This window comes from Syngnathoides biaculeatus, chromosome 5 (genome assembly GCF_019802595.1).
Source record: "Syngnathoides biaculeatus isolate LvHL_M chromosome 5, ASM1980259v1, whole genome shotgun sequence".
In the NCBI taxonomy this organism is placed as follows: domain Eukaryota; kingdom Metazoa; phylum Chordata; class Actinopteri; order Syngnathiformes; family Syngnathidae; genus Syngnathoides; species Syngnathoides biaculeatus.
The window spans coordinates 11,142,121-11,161,940 of record NC_084644.1 but is presented as its reverse complement, the minus strand read 5'-3'; the positions used below and the strand labels follow the sequence as shown (position 1 = coordinate 11,161,940).

The 19,820-nt window shown below is 43.4% G+C and overlaps 1 protein-coding gene across 10 annotated transcripts in view; it reads right to left on the bottom strand.

Moving 5' to 3' along the window:
• The window catches only part of sema6e (sema domain, transmembrane domain (TM), and cytoplasmic domain, (semaphorin) 6E), a 157,027-nt gene that overhangs the window by 27,652 nt on the left and 109,555 nt on the right, over nucleotides 1–19,820 (bottom strand). For all 10 annotated transcript variants that reach the window (XM_061819477.1, XM_061819473.1, XM_061819474.1 and 7 more), the window contains 12 exons: nucleotides 15,999–16,252; nucleotides 11,104–11,218; nucleotides 10,270–10,327; nucleotides 8,279–8,335; nucleotides 8,082–8,183; nucleotides 7,089–7,179; nucleotides 5,092–5,214; nucleotides 4,915–5,003; nucleotides 3,757–3,974; nucleotides 3,426–3,557; nucleotides 2,366–2,521; nucleotides 899–1,075 (listed from right to left, as the gene is read on the bottom strand). In XM_061819477.1, the coding sequence (XP_061675461.1) occupies nucleotides 899–1,075; nucleotides 2,366–2,521; nucleotides 3,426–3,557; nucleotides 3,757–3,974; nucleotides 4,915–5,003; nucleotides 5,092–5,214; nucleotides 7,089–7,179; nucleotides 8,082–8,183; nucleotides 8,279–8,335; nucleotides 10,270–10,327; nucleotides 11,104–11,218; nucleotides 15,999–16,185 (1,505 nt within the window). In that variant the 5' untranslated portion in view covers nucleotides 16,186–16,252. The remainder of the gene's footprint in view (nucleotides 1–898; nucleotides 1,076–2,365; nucleotides 2,522–3,425; nucleotides 3,558–3,756; nucleotides 3,975–4,914; nucleotides 5,004–5,091; nucleotides 5,215–7,088; nucleotides 7,180–8,081; nucleotides 8,184–8,278; nucleotides 8,336–10,269; nucleotides 10,328–11,103; nucleotides 11,219–15,998; nucleotides 16,253–19,820) is intronic.

Genomic DNA, 19,820 nt, shown 5'->3' with positions numbered 1-19,820 from the left:
TCAAACTTTTATACCTAATCGTCAGAAAACAAAGGGTGCCAGCGAACAAAGGAAAAACTGAGCTATGGAAAAAATAAAGGTAAGAAAAGCGAAGGCGAAAGTAAGTTAAAAACAAGCTAAAGTAAGAAATGGCTGGGGTAAGAAGCTACTGTCAGAAAAAAACAAGGGTAAAAAGAAGCTAAGATGAAATGAAGATAAGAAGAGGTCAGTTTAAGAACAAGCTAATTTAAGGAGGTAACGTGAAATAAGGACCTAAACTAAGAAAAAGCTATGAATAATCCAAACTAAGAGTAAAACTGACAATGCTAGAGCCAAGAAAGAGCAATAGCTAAGTTCAGAAGAAGCTAAAATAACAAAACGCAAGGCTGACAAAAAGTTGGGAAAATAAAAAACAAGAAACAGCTAAGGTAAGTAAAGACTCAGCTGAGAAGAAATGAATAGATTAAAAAAGGTTAAGAGGCTAATGACAGAAGGCTAAAGATGAAAAACTCAAAATAATGAGGGAAGCTAAGAAGAGAAAGCTAAATTAAGATGAGGAAAATAAGGTAAGAAGCTGTTCCGGTAAAGTAGGTATAAGCTAAGCTAATAAGAGGCTAAGTCAAAAAGAAATTACGATAAGAAGCAGCTAAGATAAGGTGTATCTGAACTCAGATGTAGCTAAGATTAAGAAGAAGAAGGAGCGAGATTTAGAAATTAAGCTACAAAGACACTAGGAAGTCATTGTAGAAATAAGACAAATCAAGAACAGGTAAGAATATAAAATGAAAAACAAGCCCAGATAAGAAGCATCGGAATTATCTAAGATAGAGTAGGAAGAAGCTAAACTATGAAGAAGCAAAGTAAAAAGAAGCTAACTTCAAAGATGAGAAGAATAAACCAAGCTCAGAGGACGCGTTACTTGTTGTGGTTGTAGACGTTAATGTCCTCCAGGAGTGTGGTGTTGAGGGTCTGGTTGTTTCCATCTGTGCTGGTGAGAACCTTTAGAACGTGGCCATCCTCAGAACCCAAGAAAACCACCGTGAAGTTCCGGTTGGGTCCCGCTGACGTGTCCACCGCGATCTGGGTCAACTTGAACCTGTGACATAACACAAACATCACAATGAGTAACATTACAAATTGCTCGTTTTGAAGATTGTGATTCTTGGAATCGCTTTTAAGAAATTTCTTCTTCAAATTGGTCTTATTTATGCGATCCATCTTGGCATTTTTGTGACTTGTTTTTTTTCCGTCTTGAGATCGTTAATCAGATCACTTATGCTGTTGGGATTCTTGTACTTGAAATTGTTATAATATTTGGCATTATTCTTGGGTTTGTTGAACGTGTTGGATGTTTGTTTTTTTTGGGAATGTTCCCAGGATCATTCTTCCATTAGAGACTGTTCCTGGCATTTGTCATGATTTTTTTTTTTTTTTGGATTGTTCTTGTTTTTAGGATCCTTTTTAGGATCATTCCTTTGATTGGTTATGTCCTTTGGCTCATTTTTGTTTTGGGGATCATTCTTTGGGATTTTCTTGTTGTTGGGATTAGTCTTTTGAAAGATTTTTTTCCCCCTTGCAATTATTCCCACGCTAACTAGAAGATGAAAAAAAGTCAATCATCTGATCTGCCCGCTCAACAGCGTTCCCTTGTTCACCTTCACCTGTTAATCTAGCTCTCATTCGAGGACTCGGCATAGATCCATCTTGCTCGGGTCCTTTGAATAACAGCTTCCGCACGTTCCAGGTTCCCATGGAGCGGCTAGAGAGCAAGCCAGAAGGGCACTTTGAGCCTTTTAATGGTTTCTGCTCTGCTCTTAGGAGCTTCCAAATCTGTCAGTCCGTCACTCGCTCTGCAAAGAGCCCTGGACCAGCTGGCGAGTCTACTCAGAATGCACCAGGGTACCATGGAGGGACTTCAGTTTGTGAGATGTATTTCATTTGGAGGATCTTTGTGGCAGTGGTTCTCAAAATGGGGACCTCTGACACCTGGGGGTCTGTAAGCCGTGGGGATCTGCAAAATAATTAGTCATAAATTATGCGCCATTTGAAAACCATCTGCATAGCTACATATGGGGACCAGTGCACTGATAAAAAATTTATAATAAACTGAGTACTGCTCCCTCCTTTAACCTAAATAAATGTTGATAGAAATTTGATACCCCTGCATGAATCAAGGCTTTTCAGAACAAATAAGATATTATTACAGGAATTAAATATTTTTTTAAAGAACCAACAGCATATTTTAAAAATAATTTTACATCCAGTAGTCCTGTTTTTTTCTTTATCTTTTTAAAAAGAGTATCTTTTATATAAGATGATCCAAACCAATTATTCTGATGAATTGTAACCCATGAAACTGGCATGTAAGAACTGGTCACGGGTGTACCTGCTAGTGGTTCTGGTGAAAAGCGGCCTGTTGTTGGCGGAGGGCACGGCCTCGTCCATGAGCGGGTAGGACTTGATGAACATGAGCGTGTCGTCGGGGAAGGCAGTGGATGATTTCAGGTCGGCAGCCGAGCCTTCGCCGGCGCAGCAGCCGGGCCTGGGTAACCGCAGAGCATGGTCACGTTACGCTAAACTCAGTGTATGCTATGCTAAGGAGAAGCTAAACTATGTTGAAGCTAAGATAAGAGGAAGCAAAGGTGGGAAGAAACGGGATAAATGTTACCCTGAAATATGAAAAAGCAAAACTGAAAATGAGTTTGAACACAACTTAAAGCTGAAACGAAGAAAAGGCTATGTAGCGATGAAGAAGGTAAGATGAAGACCGTAACATGAGAAGAAGCTAAACTAAGAACAAGTTAGTCGAGATGATGACACTAACCTAAGAAGAAGCTAAGGAACGCAGACAAGTATTGTCTGTTGTCTTTAAGTATTGACAAAGCTAAGCTAAGAAGTTATGTTAAGAAGAAGGTATGGAACCAATAATGAGGTGAGAACAAGCTAGAATAAAAAAATACAGAAACTTAAGGAGAGAGATAAGATATCTGAGCTTTAAAAAAAGAGAGAAGATACTTAAAAATATGCTACAAATAAACAAAAAATACGCTAAGAACCAATATTTACTCTCGGGATGTTGAAGCTAAACAAGCTAAACTAAGGAGGTAGATTAAAAAAAATGCTAACTTTGGAAAATGGAAAGGTGAGGAAAGACTAAGTAAGAAGAAGCTAAGGGAAGAAGACAAACCTAACAGAAGAAGAAGAAGTCTAGATAACAATCGTTATACACACACGAAGTATGAGTAAGCTAAACTATGACGCTAACCTCAACAGACACTAAGCAAAGATGAAGCTAGGCTAAGAAATGACTAAGGTGAAAGGAAGCTAATGAGAGTGAAGCTAAATTAAGAATAATCTAAGGTGAGAGAAAAAGTAAAGAAAGACGTAGTCTAAGATGGCAAAGTAAGCTAAGATAAGATAAAGCTAAGCTAAGAAAACAATGTCACCTCGGTTTGGGAACCTGCTCGTCTGGGACGGGCGTCCAGGCTGCCTCGCTGTTCTTCTGCTCCTTGAACTTTCCACTGAAGGCTTTCTCGATGTCATCCATGTAGAAGGCGCACACTGCTGAGCCGGTGATGCTGTGACAAGAACAGCAGGAGATCAGTATGTGAGACTGCGCACCATGAAAATGACAGGAACCACTGACAGATCGCCCATTCATTCACAGTGCACATACAGACAAGCATTCAACCCCAGAACGTACGACAATTTAGAGTCACGTCTAATTTTTGGTGGAAAAATTGAGGAACACCCTGGACGGGTCGTCGTGGCACCAACCTGTTGGCCTGCGTGGTGAAGACCCCGAGCACAGCGGGCCGACGGTTGATCTGCAGCACGTTGGTGAGCGACTGCAGCACGTCGAAGTAGAAGAAGGAGTCACCCGGCACGGAGCAGTTGAGGCGAGCCTTGAGGAAGGATGTCCAGTAGCGCTCCAGAACCCGAGGGGAACCTCCGTTGTCGTTCTTGCACACGCGTCCTACTCTGGAGAAAACCACCTGCAGAGCACCAGAGAGCCAGGATATATGTTTAAAAAAAAAATCTGCCATTTAAGATTTATAATATGAATTGTTCTTTCTGTGAATGAAGACCAGGCTCATCATTTGCCCAAGGGTACGTGGGATGCTGCTCTAAAATGAGCCAATTCCACCGTGGCAAGGAATACAATGAAAACTGTCCATGGGATATTTTGACAAAAGCTTGCCACAGACGTGTTACTCAGACAACTGCAAATTATTATTATGTTTTTTCAGGTGGCAGCTGCCTCATCCATTGGGCCCTGTTGGTGATGGTGCCCCCAATGTTTCCCGGGGGTGGTGGCGGCGGGTGGGAAGGGATTTGTGGTCTGGTACCCGTCCGTTTGAGACTGGTTGGGTCCATTCGAATGAGCTGGGGGGGATTGCCCTGGGTCCTGGGAAGTGGGTGGCGTCCCCCTGACTGTGTCCCCCAATGGGATGGACTCATTGGCCTGGCCCCACTTTGTGAATAGGGGAGCCGGGGGGTGGGGGGAGTACCTTTCTTGAATGTGCCGGCTCAGCAACTCAATTGACTATCATGCATGTGATATAATGTTCATCCACTAATAGTTTCTATAGATACGCTTTAGGCTTGAATTGCTTATGTGGGGGAGAAAAATAAGATATTAACTCACGGGATCTTTACAGGCGCTTAGGCACAATAAAAGTATAATAATAATTAAAAAAAAAAAAAAAAGCAGGAGGAGCACACTCCAATGTTGCATCGCAAAACTGGTCCAGCACAAAAGCCATACAGAGCCATCATTCTGCATGGCCATGCAGCTGAACAGGATAGGTAAAAAAAAAAAATAAATAAATGGAGGGGCGGGGTGGGGGGTGGGGGGAGAAATGCAAATAGTAGGTTTCCTTTGATAAAGGAGGCGGGTAGGTGGGCACACAGCGTTCTTGGAGAGGGTCTCACCTTGCCCAGTGACGTGTACTCCACGGCGATCTCGCTGAAGAAGAAGTACACAAAGTTGCCGTACTCGATAGCGTGCAGGAAATGAGGCTCTGGTGTTAAGGAAAGCACATGCATGATACCCAGGTGTTTCTCCAATTACCATGGCAACACAATACCACACCAACACCCTGTGCTCACCTCGTAGCCATTTTGAGTCATACTTGACCGTTCGTAGGACGGGGCGACTCTCTCCCAGGCTGCGGTAAATGACCGCGTCGCTCGCCAGGAAGTCTGTCATGGTCGCCGAGTAGAAGTCCCCTCCTGCGGAACGAAACAAAACATTACATGACATTCACATTTAAAGTGCCACTGTCATGAAATGGATGATTTTAAGCATGTTATGAATGAAAAAACGGCAGCCGGTATGGCCCCAGCTGTTTTTTTTCACCACAAAACAGGATTTTGACGTATATGGCTTTTTGTAACTCCCGCCATGAAAATCCTCTCGAGGGATTTGTTTTTGAGAAGAAGCAGGAAGTGATGTACATGGCAGGACTGCCCTCAAGTGGACCTGTTTGTTTCTATTAGTTTTACCTCCGGGAAGGTAGCTCGTTGTTCCTTCGTGTTAGCCAAAATGTCGGCTCGTTGCATTGCTGGACATTGCTCGAACACTCGGAAGGATGGATTTACCCTTCAGAAGTTTCCAAGAGACCAAGTTCATGGTGAAAAATGGATTGATTGGGTGAAAAGGACGAGAGCTTCGTGGGTTTCATATGAGAGGTAGGTGTGTATATAGCTACTTGGGGGGAGGACGTAATCCTTTCAGAACGTAACAAAAGATCCGCGTTCGTAAGTCAGAGGTGCTAAATGTGTCGATGTGCCCGTTGGCGCCGTGTCTGCCGATCACTGCTTTGGCCAAGCTGGCTCACACATACAGTCTGGGAGTCTGTTGTTAGTTAGAAGTGATCCGCATATCATCTAAAAATGGCTCGAAACAATAGGGTAATATTGCCCTGGGCACTTCACTCGATTGTGTGATGTTCTCTTCTTCGAAAAGAGCTTCTGTGTCTGAAGGGGCGTGTCCCATAGTAGGGGCCACAGTGTGTTTTCAATGGCGAATGTCTGTGGTGACATCACCGATGCAGCCAATACGGCGACCACTTGGACGTCGAATGAACTTTGCGAATGGATGACGCGCTCTCCGCTCATATTTATTTTTTCGTATAGACATTGAAGTGAATTATATGTATTTTCATTTCAATATCTATTTTAGAATCTTTATAGGGATGACATTTGACCTTTAAATGTATACAGTGTGAGTTTTCCACTGCCTAGTTGCGATTTTGTACTTGGAAATTCAGTTATTCCTGGATTTTTTTGGGGGGAGGCAAGAGACCCATCTTTTCATTTGCTGAAAAACTCACCTATTCGCGATTTCTCTTGTCTTGAAGGCACCTTAACATGCTACAAGACTGTGGCAAAAGACCTCATTTGTTGACAAGGAACTATGGTGACATGATAGCTCTCAACTGAGGGACAATCACAACATTTTTAGGGGAGGCGTCAATTATTTCATTCATTTTCTGTGGTGATTCTCCTCAGTAGGGTGAGCTGGACTCACTCTAAATTGACTTTTGGTGAGAGAAGGGGGGTTACAATCTGGATTGGTCCCAAATTAATGCTTGTCTAGTTCTACTTGGACAAGTATTCAAACTCATTGATTTTCGGTCACAGGGGAGCAGGAGCATCTCTCAGTTGACTTGTGGTGAGAGAAGCAGGGAACACCCTTGGATTATTCGTGACTGGTGAGTCAAATGTAAATTAAGCAGATGCGATACCATCCATTTTCTAAAACGCTTGTCCTAATTAGATTCATGTGCGAGCTGGAGACTTTCCTATTTGACCTTCGGCGAGAAAAGTGAAGCACAGCCCTGACAGGTTGCCTGTCAATGTCAGGTCACACACAGGCAAGCGTTCACACCCATTGGACAATTTCTTTGTCTTCAAGGAAGGTAACACGTCTTCGGAATGTGGGAGGAAAACCCCCACGGAAAGCACAGGGAGAATATGCAAACACCACACAAACTGAGATTTAAAGCCAGAACCTCTCGACTGTGAGGCAGATGCGTAAAGCATTATGCCACTGCGCTGCCCAATATAACACACAAAATGTAACACACTTAATGTTGACTGACCTGCGAAAAGTCCAACATTGGATTGATGCGACTCAAACGGACAGCGAGCCTGACCGACCATCTCCTCGCCGTCCTGCTCCAAAGTCGACATCTGATGGAGTACAGTGAGCAAAGCAAAGCAAATTTATTTGTAAAGCGCATTTCATACACGAGGTAACTCAATGTGCTTTACATGATTAAAGTCATTTGAAAACAAATCGATAAAACATTGAAAATGGGATGAAAACAATAAAAATGAGAGACAAAATATTAAAAAAAAAAGACAATTAAAACCGCATACAGTGCATGTAACATGATCAAAAAGTAAAAAAAAAAAAAAAAAAGTTAAAAAAGAGTTTTCAATCTGGATTTAAAAACAGTCCCACTTGGGGCTGACGTCACCTCTGTTGGGAACTTTTTCCACTTGTGTGCAGCATAATAGCTAAATGCTGCTTCGCCATGTTTGCTTTGGACTCTGCGCTCCACTATTTGACCCGATTCAGTCGATCTCAGAGCTCTACCGGGTTTGTATTCCGTAAGCATTTCTTTCATGTATTCTGGACCTAAATCATTTGGTGATTTATAGATCAGTAGCAGAACTTTAAAATCTATTCGAAATCCTGACTGGAAGCCAGTGCAAGGATTGGAGTTATACGCTCTGACTGCTTTGTTTTGGTCAGAACGCGAGCTGGAGCATTCTGAATGAGCTGCAGCTGTTTAATACTCTTTTTTTGGGAGTCCATTCAGAAGACCAATACAGTAGTCAAGTCTCCTTGAGATAAAAGCATTCAGTACATTTTTGATTCACCCTAAAATTTCACCGAAAAGCTCAATATCCCTAACTTTATGCGAGTGGTGTATTTATGTAAAAGTGGGTTCTTAATGAAGTTCAGGAGAAATAAATACAAATATTCTTTAACACTTAAACAGGTTCGCAATCCAAACAAATTTTGTACATAAAACAACATAAATCTAAAATATTGTTAGGATTAAATTGATATGACGTGGTTGTACCTTGTAGTTGCGACAAGTTGGGTTGAAGGCGTTTGTCCCGCATGCAAACAGCATCTCGTCGTTACGTGGCACTAAAACTTTGATGTAGTTATAACATTCGTCCTGGTGGTCGGAGGGAAAAGGATAAATAAGGAAATAAATATCCAACAGATTAATGCGAAGGAATGTGCACAAGTGAGTGCGCGTCTGATACTTACGCTGTTCTTCCCTCGAACCGTGCACTTGTCCACATCCTTTGTCTTCCAGGTCAGCTTCTGGGAAAATGACAAAAACATGAGCGGTTTGGATGAAGCGTCACCTCCTGGCAGATGAAACAAAAACATCGCAACGCTCAATGCTGAACTCGACACGAAACGTGAAGAAGCTAATCTGAGAAAAAGATGAAATGAGAGGAGGCGGTGAAGACAGTAAGCTCGGGATATGCTAAGAAGCAGCTAGGAAGAGAAGATGGAGTTATGAAGATGCTAAGAAGAGAAGACAAGCAGGAAAGGTGCTTGAAAGAAGCTAAGATGGAGCTAAACAAATACAAGAAATTAGGAAAATGTTCGGGAGAGGAAACCACAAGACTAAGGGGATGCTTTAAAGCAGCTAAGCTAAAGACGGAAGATGAAGTCAGGCTAAGAAGATACTCATTTAAGATGACACAATGATGAAAATATGCTAAGAAGCTAAGATAAAACCAAACAAAGGGGCAACTACCCTAAAATGTTGGCGAAAACAAGGTTAGGGAAATGCTAAGAAGGAGCTAAGCTAAAGACAGAACATGATGCTAAGTAAAGAAGATGCTAAAAAGAGGTTAAGGTAAGAAAAGAAGACACTAAGATGAAAAGCTAAGCTAATGAGATCAGAAGCAATGATAAGAAGGCGCTAAGGAGAGAAGAAGGCTCGAAGCAAAGGTGATGCTAAGAAGCTAAGCCAAGGAGGGCAGAAGTAGAAGATGAACGAGGTGCAGAAAAAAAGATGAAGCTGCAACAGACAAAGATGAAGAGGAAGACGCAAAAGACCACAGAGGAAGGAAAACAATCCGAGGATAAAGCAGAAGAAGATGACAGGCTGACGTTAATCCGATATATTGTATCTATGCGAGCAATGAGGTAAATAACTGTGCCAGAGTAGTGTTCCAAAAAACAAACTGAACGGAGAAATATGTAATCCATTTGATAAAAATATTTTGAGAGTAATTATGGAGTCGGGAAAGAGGGAATAGTTTTGAACATAGCACAAGAAGCCCGTGACAAGAGGAAGACATGTCATCTATTGCGCTCACGAGTGTCCATTTTTCTCTTGCACGCCGGCAAAGTGCACAACACTGCAGCAAAACATACAACAACAACCCCACACAATCACACAACAATACACGTCACAGCAAAAGACAAAACAACCCAACCCAACGCATCACACCATAATTCAACATAACGCAACTCAATACAAAAAAACACACAATCACAAACCACAAGACACCACCAAACAACCACACAACAATACACAACTCAACCCTGTAAAACAAGTCAATACACCACATAACACAAGTAATACAACCACAACATTCCAAAGACGACAGAAAACAATACACAACAAAACAACCACATCGTACCAAGTAAGACACCAAAAGAAAATTAGACACCAGAAAATGACAAACATACCACAAAACAACTCAATGCACAACAACACTCGTCACTACACAAGGGACCAAATACCACCAAACCACAATTCAGCACAAAAAACATGAAAAAAAAACAAGAGGGCAAAAAAACAAACAAGCAACCCCAAAACAATCACAACAAAGCACAAGACACTAAAAAATACCCACAACACGCTACACTACACAACAAAACACCACACAAATAATTCACACGGGAGCATCAGTAGATGGATTAGCTCTGTTTAAAATTAGGCGTGCGTGCGCGGCGAGGCGGACTTATCGGTGGCGGCATCCATCTTGGCCGCTCATCTCAATACAATGAGGTGGCGACGGCGGCCGACCGCTCGCCGCTTTTTATTTAAGTCCAATCGTGTTTGACAAATGACGCCGGCTTCCCTGGCGGCGCACGGCTCCGGGCCGATTGGATCCGTGATTGAAAAACACTTGAACGTTCCCGTGGCGGAATAACGAGACGCCGGTGTTCACGCCCGATCGGGAAAACAAGCGCGGCGTGATCGCGCGGCGACGCGGAGCGGCTGATCCTACCTGCTGCGGGAGGATGTGCTCCGAGGACGCGGCCAGATTGATGGCAAACACGTGATCCCTGGAAAAGGAGATGCGGAGCGTTAGCTAAAGCAGCGAAAATTGGCTGTTGATTGGCCCGAGGTTACTCACGTGGGAAGGTCAAGAAAGGTCAAAATCAAGTAGGATCATAATATGTAGATAGGCACTAAATAGTGAGTTTTTCAGTCAATTACTGGTTGGAATCCGCAGGAAAAATACCGTAATTAGCGGCCTACAGAGCGCACCAGGTTATAAGCCTCACCCACTACATTTGTAAAGGAAATACTTTTTGGTACATACATAGGCCGCAGTTGTGGAAAAGCTGCACACAGAGAGGTTAACGCAAGCGCCGCCACGCTAACGCTAGTGCCGCCGTGCTAACAGGGCCGGTTAAAAAAAAAAACAAAAAACAACATACTGCTAAAAATCACTGAGACATGGCAGTAACACTAGCACAGCGCTAAAAGGGCCGCACCGGTAAAAGTCACTTCCTCGGCACATATATTCCACCGGTCTCACTCTTACTTTTTCCACTGGAGTGCCCCCTTGCGGCCGTTAGAAAAAAAATCCAGAAATTATCCGCATCACCGCATAAACCGCACGGTTGAAAGCGTGTGAAAAAAGTCGTGGGTTATAGGCCGGAAATTACGGTAGGTGAATTTTGATTCACATTGAGCAAACTACTCTCTTTACCAACTGGATTACTCGACATTAGGAACAAACCAGTATAATTGGGAACAATTAGTGGTGGGAATGTAGTATGACAAGAAGTTCAACTCATGTAAAGGTGACGTTTTGGGTCGGCCCCCCACTGACCGTGCAGCGATGTAGAGCATGTGGTTGATCCTCAGCATCCTCTGGAAATCCAGACCCAGACGCTCCGTGTCGTTGTCCTCTGTCAGGCCTTGGAAGCTGGGGAATAAGTAGGATGCTGCGGGGATAAAAAAACAAAAACAAAAAACAACAAAAAAAAAAAAACAAAATCAAAACAAACATTCAAAATCCAGGAACACAAGCCAGACGTACGGTGCATATTCGTTTGACTTAGTCGCTTCTCCTGCAGGGAATGCCGCGATCAAAGTGGAATTTAGTTGGCTGAACAATTCCAACACGTGAAAAAAGAAGGTGAAGACAAAATATAGGACAAAGGAAAAGACAGAAGACAAGCAAGAAGTACACAAAGAAAAGAAGATGTCATTTTCTAAGTGCATTTTTTAAACATGAAGGAAGAGGGGAAAAAAAGGACAAGGACAGCAAAGGACAGAGCGAAGACAAAAAAAAAAGTAGGTTATGGGGGAGGAAAAAGCGCATTTATTAAACAATTCAAGGTGAAATACAAATGTAACTATTTCAAGCTAATAAGACTAAACAAATGCAAAATCTCGGAATAAAAACAGATCTTGGACCAGCTCATAATTAATAAGGCGAAAAAATGTATTCAAATGGAAAAGAATAAAGATGAAAAATAGGGCCATGATGAAAAGGATGACTGACTGAGAAAGAATGATGAAAAGAAGAGCAAAAGAATGAAAAAAGAAAATGGAAGAAAAAAACCCAAATAGAATAAGAAGGGGACATTCAAGACAAAGAAGAGGACAAAGTCCAAGAAGTAAAAAAGACGACATGACTAAAAAAAAAAAACGCAAAGAAAACTAAGAAATGAGAAGAAAAGGAACAAGAAGAAATGGGGAAAAAGAAGACTAAAAAGGAAAAAGAACAAGATGATGAAGAAGCCAATACGGAAAGCAAAAAAAAGAATAAGACTAGTACAGTAGACAAGACTAATAAGAACCAAAATGGTGAAAAAGAAAGGCAAAGAACAAAAAAGTGACAAAGATGACAAGGACAAAGCAAAACTGAAAAAAGGAGAATATAGCAGATGACTAAGAACAAAAAGATGACAAGACAGGGAAAAAAAGAAATGGAAAAAGGTGACAAAGAAGCAAGACTGAAGAAAAAAAAAGGAAAAAGAAGACAATACGAGGTAAAATGAGAAAATGACAAAAAACAAGACAAGGAAGAGGAAGAACACTAAGGGAAAACGACAAAGGTGACAAAGAAAAAGATGAAGAAGGAAAAAAGAAGGCTGATGAAGGCCCAAGATGATTTTGAGAAAAACACGGTCAGCAAAAGATTAAGAGCACATCCATTTAACGTATTCCCGAGACAACACGTCCAGTAGGAAATGTCGTGTTCAGTTTTGAGCATGTTTTGTGTCCTGGAAGTTGTGTACACATTTCCTGTATGTGTGCGTTTAAAACGGGAAGGAGAGGAAGGGCCTAAAGGGGCAAAAGTTCCGGAAGGTTCCCATCGGAGTCGAGTCGCTCCATGAAAGGCTCACGATTCAATGAACACAAATTTTTCCTCTCAGCGGGGCGACTCGCTTGAAATGCTCGTCTGGAATCGACCGCGCAAAGACTGAAGTCCTTCCAAACCCCCGGACCTTCACCCGCAGTCTTCCCCCCGCCGCTTTCAAATCCCTCCCGAGTCCTTTTCCTGAACCTGCCGCGACGCCGCTCGGAACTGATCAAAGCGCGACAAAGCACGAGCGGCGAGCGCAACTTCGCTTCTTCGCTTCCCTGACGACAAAGCGCAATTAGGGGGAACGGAAAGTCGTCCGTCCCGTTTGCTTTTTGGGAATTCTCTTTTTTTAATCGAGCAGCGCTGATCACGGCGCAATCATCCCCTGACGTGAAGACATCTGAGGAAATTATTTGAAGGGCTTTCAAATAAAAATGAGGGAAACAAACCATAAGCGCGAAATGAATTTGACACCGCTAAATTGAAGACAAATGACTTCTTTTGCGATGTCGAAATGGCCGGCATGTCTTTGCCGTCGTTCTCGTCACGCGTAAAACAACGCGAAAATGATTCCGCTCAGGTTGTCCGTAGGATCGCGGGAATTAAAGTCGCTTCAATCTTTCTTCTTTTCCTTTCGGCTTGTCCGTTGCTCTGTATTGTTGACCCCGAGTATTTAAAGTCATCCACCCTCGCCATCTCTTCTCGCTGGAGCTTCACTCTTCCTCCTCCACTCCTCTCATTCACATACACATATTCTGTTTTACTTCAGCTAATCTTCATTCCTTTCTCTCCCCTTTCCTCCACCTGCTTCCTGCTTTCACTGCAGATCACAAAATCATCTGCCAACATCATAGTCCGAGGGGATTCTAGTCTAACCTCATCTGTCAGCCTACCCATTACTACCGCAAACAGGAAGGGGCTCGGCGTGGATCCCCGATGCAGTCCCACCTCCACTTTAAATTCTTCTGACACACCTACGGCATGTCTCACCGCTGTTCTGCTGCCCTCATACATGCCCTGTAATATTCTAACATATTTCTCCGCCACACCAGACTTGCGCATGCAGTACCACAGTTCCTCTCTTGGTACTCTGTCGTAGGCTTTCTCTAGGTCTAAAAGACAAAATGTAGTGTGTAGTGTGTGAATTAAAGTCGCTACTCGAATTGAAAAAAAAAAAACCCCAAAATCCTACCTGGCATATTTTTAAGCGATCATTTTTTTAAAAAATGGATTTCTACAAGTAGCATACAGGGCCGTCGGATTTTAGTGTTGCAGTCCCACATTGTGCTGCAAATTGCCGAGCGGCACTGAGGTCTAATGAAAGAATTGTGGTGGAATTATGAGAAAGGAGACGAGGCAGGGAAGGTCGCCAGCTCACAGTCAGGGATACGTGTTGTGATCGCAGAGTTGAGAATACATGGCTCGGAGTATTGCAGAATGCGCGGTTTATGTGTGTTGCTGCGGCACGTGTGTTCAAGCATCTAGTGAAGGTGTATAATTAATGGAACATCCAGGCAAATTTCACTGAGCCTGTCCATAGAACGTCTTAAAACTTACACGAGGGATACTGTACATGACTGCTGCGTCTGTCTTTAGCTTGTTTTAAAATTATATTTGCCAAGTGCAATGATGTATTGTGTACAGTTTGTTGATATTAAAATTCCCCGCATTTAAAATGATACTTCCGTTCACTTTATAGCAACCAAAGGGCCAGGTTGGCAACCGTGACTCCTTTTGTAAACAAGCTCCTCACTTTTCCCAGCCATGCTTTAGCGTAACTAGTGCCTGTCAGCTCGGGGCGAGGGTGGGTGGGGAAGTTTGAACCCAAATTAAAAAAATTGTCTTGAGAAATAAACTCCAACTTACCAATAAAACTGATTAATTGCCTAGCCATCTTTGTAGTCCTTCATTCAACCGGAGTTCAATTTCAAAGCTCTTCCCTCCAAGGAGACAAATCGGCCGAGCGGTCCGAACGTTCCCCATCCGACTCCGAAGTGACTCAGTAGCACTTTTATGGACTCCATATCGGGAGGACGTGATGTAACGGCGTCACCCGCCGGACCTTGGGCTGACAAATTGCTCTCATTACGCCGGCCGCCGCTATTAGCGCAGACACTGCTACTTCCGCTAATGGCGGCCCCTCGCCTCCACCGAGATCCATTAGAGTGCTCGGACCTCGGTCTCGCGCTCCCATTCATTACATCCCGTCACTTCCTCTCAGCGTGGCGGGGGTCCGACGGCTGAGGTTTTGGAGGGAGTCCTTCCAAGCTGAACAAGGACTGATCAACATCCAGGCGAGCAGTACAAATTTAATATACAATAAATCGTCACAAGTGCAATTTTCGTCGAAAATGAGTGTGAATGCTGATCCTGGACTGAACAAAAACAAAAACCTCATCCATAGGGTGCTTTTCGTACAATAAGATGCAACTCAAAAGTGCGTCATATAGTTAAAAATAAATCGCCACCTGCCACTAATCAATGCAGACACACGTGAACTAGGGCTGGGAATCTCTGGCATGATGCCAAAAAGATACATATTTAGATACACGGGTAGCAATTCGGAAGAAAAAAAAAAGACAAAAAAAAACGTTATCTTTATGGGCCGAACGATTCGATTCAGTATGGGAGTGATGTGATTCTTGAGTCACTATGGTGCAGAAAAAATGCTCATCATAAGGAACCTTAACTTGATTTAACATAATTTGCAAAATAAACTTTGTCGAATCCTATTTTCAAATATAAAATTGAACCCGGAGCATTGTTGCTTTATGGCAATGGGGGTTAAAAATAAAAAAAGAAAATTTACTTGTTTTTCACTGTCATAATTTATCACGTGTATGAAATATCCATTAATTCTAATTTTCTACCCCTTTAAAATTGCATCATTCATTTACGTCATGTAGGTGAAGTAAGCTACTAAATCCCTATCTTGGAAATTTAAAAAAATTCTTCCTTGTCTGAAAACGGTGTCATGGTACAACTCACAAAAAATGGAAATGTGCAATCATTTTAACCAAAATATCAGATTCAAACAAATACATTTTAAAAAGTGCTTTATGGGTTTCAATAGGCCAAAAGTGGCCACTTTAGAGCCCCCCCCCCCCGAAAAAAGAGGACTTTGGGGCTATCTTATGGTATCTAAGTGCCAAGGAACTAAGTTGAAGTGAAGGGAAAAGCTTAATTTAGCCAAGACCCCGTCTAAGAGAAAGGTTGTCCTAAACTGCCATCTGGTGGTATCTATAGGTAATTCTAAACCGTTTTGGGGGGTGTTAATGACAGATTGTTACTATTTCTGGCAGGACTCCACCCCTAAAATCTAATTTTGTGAGTAAACATGACGGGGGCCCAAAACCGTATCAGTCGGCGTTGCTGCAGCACAAAGCGAAGCGAGAGGATGCTGTACTCACACTCTCGTCCGACTACGTTGATGGGCTCCAGGTCTTGAGGGAAGGGGGTGGCGCCACCGGTGGGTGGCGGGGGCAAGGATCCAGCAGCGCCCAGTAGCAGGAGCAGCAGGAAGGGCAGGGACGAGGGGGGCAAACCGGGAGAGAGGGGTGGTGGTGGTGGTGGTGGTGGCGGCGGCGTCTGCCTCATGGTGGTTCCCAAACTGACGACTCAGCAGGAACACATGTCCCCCCGCCCACCGCGACTCAGCTCCAACCTAAGAAAAACACACACAAACAAAAAATGGCGTCGTACATTTACAAGATGTGAATGACTGGTGCTCATTCCAGAGTGTACCCCGACTTTCACCCAAAATCAGCTGGGATAGGTTTTGGCACACCTACGACCCAAACTACGAGAAAATACAGTCTAAAGTCTTCTCTTGGCACTGTTGATTACATCTTTACTGTTACATTATTGCAAACGTACAAGGTCTCGTATAATCCGTAATACCGTAAATATTTTAACAAACAATAGTATACTGGGGATGCCGTTAGATACAAGAGACCGACTGACAATCTGATCAATGTTATCGCATTGACTCGGAAGAAAAAAAATTGATATGAACAAAGCACGTGGTACAAAACTCAACTCACTTCTGCACAAAAAAGTTTGCCAAACAATGAAGCATTTTTCAAAAAATTAGGCTTTAGGGCACGGGTGTCAAACTCAAGGCCCCGGGGGCCAGATGCGGCCGGCCACATGATTTTATGATTTTATTATTAAGGCAAATCACGCCTATCGACTTCCAGGATTTTTGTTCGAATCTGTACCAAAATTTCAAATGATCATAAATGATCACGTTGAGATATTGCAAGCATTTGAACATCAACAATAGTTGAAAAAAACATTACCCTTGATTTCTGATTCTAAAACTTGGTGATAAATTTAATGTGCAAAAATGGTGGGTCAGCTCAAGATTTTCATGGTTTCAGTCATAATGGCCCTCTGACAGAAACCGTAACTACAATGTGGCCTGCGATAGAAACGAGTTCGACACCCATACTTGAGGGTCTTTATTTCTACTGTACTCCCGGTTCAAATATAATTACACTTATATTTAAAACAGCCAGGTAACTGTGCCTTAGGGTCTGGAAACTTTATACAAATACACAATGGGAAATGCCATAGCTGGGTTAATTTAAAAAAAAAAAAAAAATTGACTAAAAATGGTAGAGCAACACATGATAGGGGGGTACAGTGTATGACTGGTTGGAGTGTCTCCCTCACAGTTCTGAGGACCGGGGTTCAAATCCCAATCTTGCCTGTGTGGACTTCGCATGTTCTCCCCGTGCCTGCATGGGTTTTCTCCGGTTTCCTCCCACATTCTAAAAACATGCACCATTAATTGGACACTCTAAATTGCCCCTAGGTGTGATTGTGAGTGCGGCTGTTTGTCTCTAAGTGCCCTGCGATTTGGCTGGCAACCAGTTCAGGGTGCACCCCGCCTCCAGCACGTTGACAGCTGGGATAGGCTCCGGCACTCCCCGCGACCCTCGTGAGGATAAGCCGCAAAGAAAATGGATAGATGTTTATTTGGGAGTCTGAAATGGATTAATGACATTCCCTATTTGGATAATTTGAGTTTTCGCTGCTTTTCCTTTCAGCTTGTCCCAAATGGCTTAACGACTTAAAAATAGTGGTTCCTTGAGTTAAATTATTATTTTTAAGTACATGTCCCAAAATGTACATTTTGTCCAGCTGGGTTGTGACGTGTTGCCGTTTCTGAATTGAAACAATGGATCAGTTCATCATTAATTTTGCAGTGACCATTTGTTGACATTTTTCAAGATGAATTGTGGGATACAATGAGGACACCGTTTACTCCCTCGCGTATGTGAACAGCACAACAAAATGGCTAACTCGCTCTCCAATGCAGCAAGACGGGCAGCGGGTTCGGGACAAAGCCCGGCCCGAAATGACTATCATTAGTCGGATGTCGCGCGAGCTCCTTGTTCATGTCGCGGTTGTGGAATGTTCTCATCTCGGTGTAAGGAGGAGCATCCCAGCCAAAAGGATTTATTAATCTTAAAAAAAAAAGAAAAAAAAAAAGAAAGAATTCTTTCATTGTCGCAACTCTTCTTGTTATGTTGCGGCTGTCATGAACTCACGGACTCGCGCTGGCAACGCGCCGCCCGATGTAGTTCGCAGGGCGCAAGACAAAAAAACGTTGCATCAGCTTCAGAGGACAAAAGATTTTTTTTTTGTTGGATTTATTCTGCTTTGTCGCCTTTTGGGCCTAAAACAGACAGCGCAGTGCAGCTCGCAGACGGAAGAAAAAAACTTTCCTTGTGCACTAATAGACTGAGGATATGCGTAGAATAAATAACATGAAGACAGCATAGTGAGGCTATCATATTTATATGATTTCTTTGGGCATTACTATGGTATAAGAACACAAGAAACCTTCATCAAAACGTTCCATCCATTCTCTACGCTTCTCCTTATGAGGGTGATGAGGGCGAAGGAGTTAAGAGAAGGGAGCTCCACCCTGGACTGGTCGCCAGCCAATCGCAGGGCACATAAACTGTCATACGGGGAGTCCTCGGTCTACGACCGAGATCTGTTCCTACAGCAGCGACTTAACTCGAATTCCACCATGAAAGTCAGAATTCACATCAAAATACCTTGTATAAAAAATTAATACATTGAAATAAGATGATGTACTTGGCATTACTGCTGAAAGGTGGATGGGGAAGAAGAAGGGGAGGCTGTGCTCAGCTATCGCAAAGGAACCCGGTCCTCAATCTTCTCCACATCCCGACAAGTATCAAAGAACCTTGTTTTCTGATCATTGTGTCCAACGTAGGAACGGAACCTTTCCCATGCGCTAAAATACGGGCTTTGTCTTTAATAATTGTCACCACGGTCGACCGATTGAACCCTCGGTGGTGTTGGTTTCTCTCCTTTCGCCAATCTTTTTGCGATCTCGATCTTCGTTTCCAATGGTAATGGATTTTCGTTCGGTTGCAGAAGCATTGCGAAAAGACACAGCTTTCTTCTTTGGGGTGATAATATCTAAAAAGGAGGGCGAAAAAAATGTGAAGATACTCCCGGCGCATAAACAGGGACAAGCATTAGCTGGACAAAATGGCGGACAGGGGACGGGCGTTGTAAAGTCGAAACGTCTTAGGTCGAGAGAGTCTCAACCCGAGGACTCCCTGCACCGTAAAACAAAATTCAGGTGAGTTAGTCAGCAGACATCTGGGGAGGGAAGCAGGATACAACCTGGACTGACCGCCAGACAAACATAAAAACAAAACCCACCGTTTAATTAGTGAGCACATAATATTTGTTTAATGAGCGCTCGTTCTCATAAACCTCTCAGCGATTAACGGAGCAGCTACATGAGGTGCATGTTTCCTTGACCTTCCCATGTGGAAATTTGACTTTTTCCAGATTTGGGTGCAGCACGGCCAGTTTGTGCCTTCCCTCGCCGTCGGCCGGCTTCTCCTCCGACGTCAATCCCGGCAAGACCCCGCACGGGAGGTAAAGTCGAAGCTCAAAGCTTCAGGGACCTCGGGCCGGCATAAGATCGATGAACCCGGCCGGCCGACTCTGAGACGGGGGTCCGACTGTCACTCGCGTCAGCTGGAGGTTAAGCGACGGTCCTGTGAGAGCCGTCTGAGTGGCACTGATGGCGAGGAGGGTCCCAACCCCCTCCAACCTCCCCCCGGGGCTTCTCATCCTGGTTGGCATCTGGCGACAACCGCCACCTAACCCCCTTCCTCTCATCCAACACTGTAAGGCGGCAAGCACGAGTCGAATTTTGGTTTCTTTTTCGG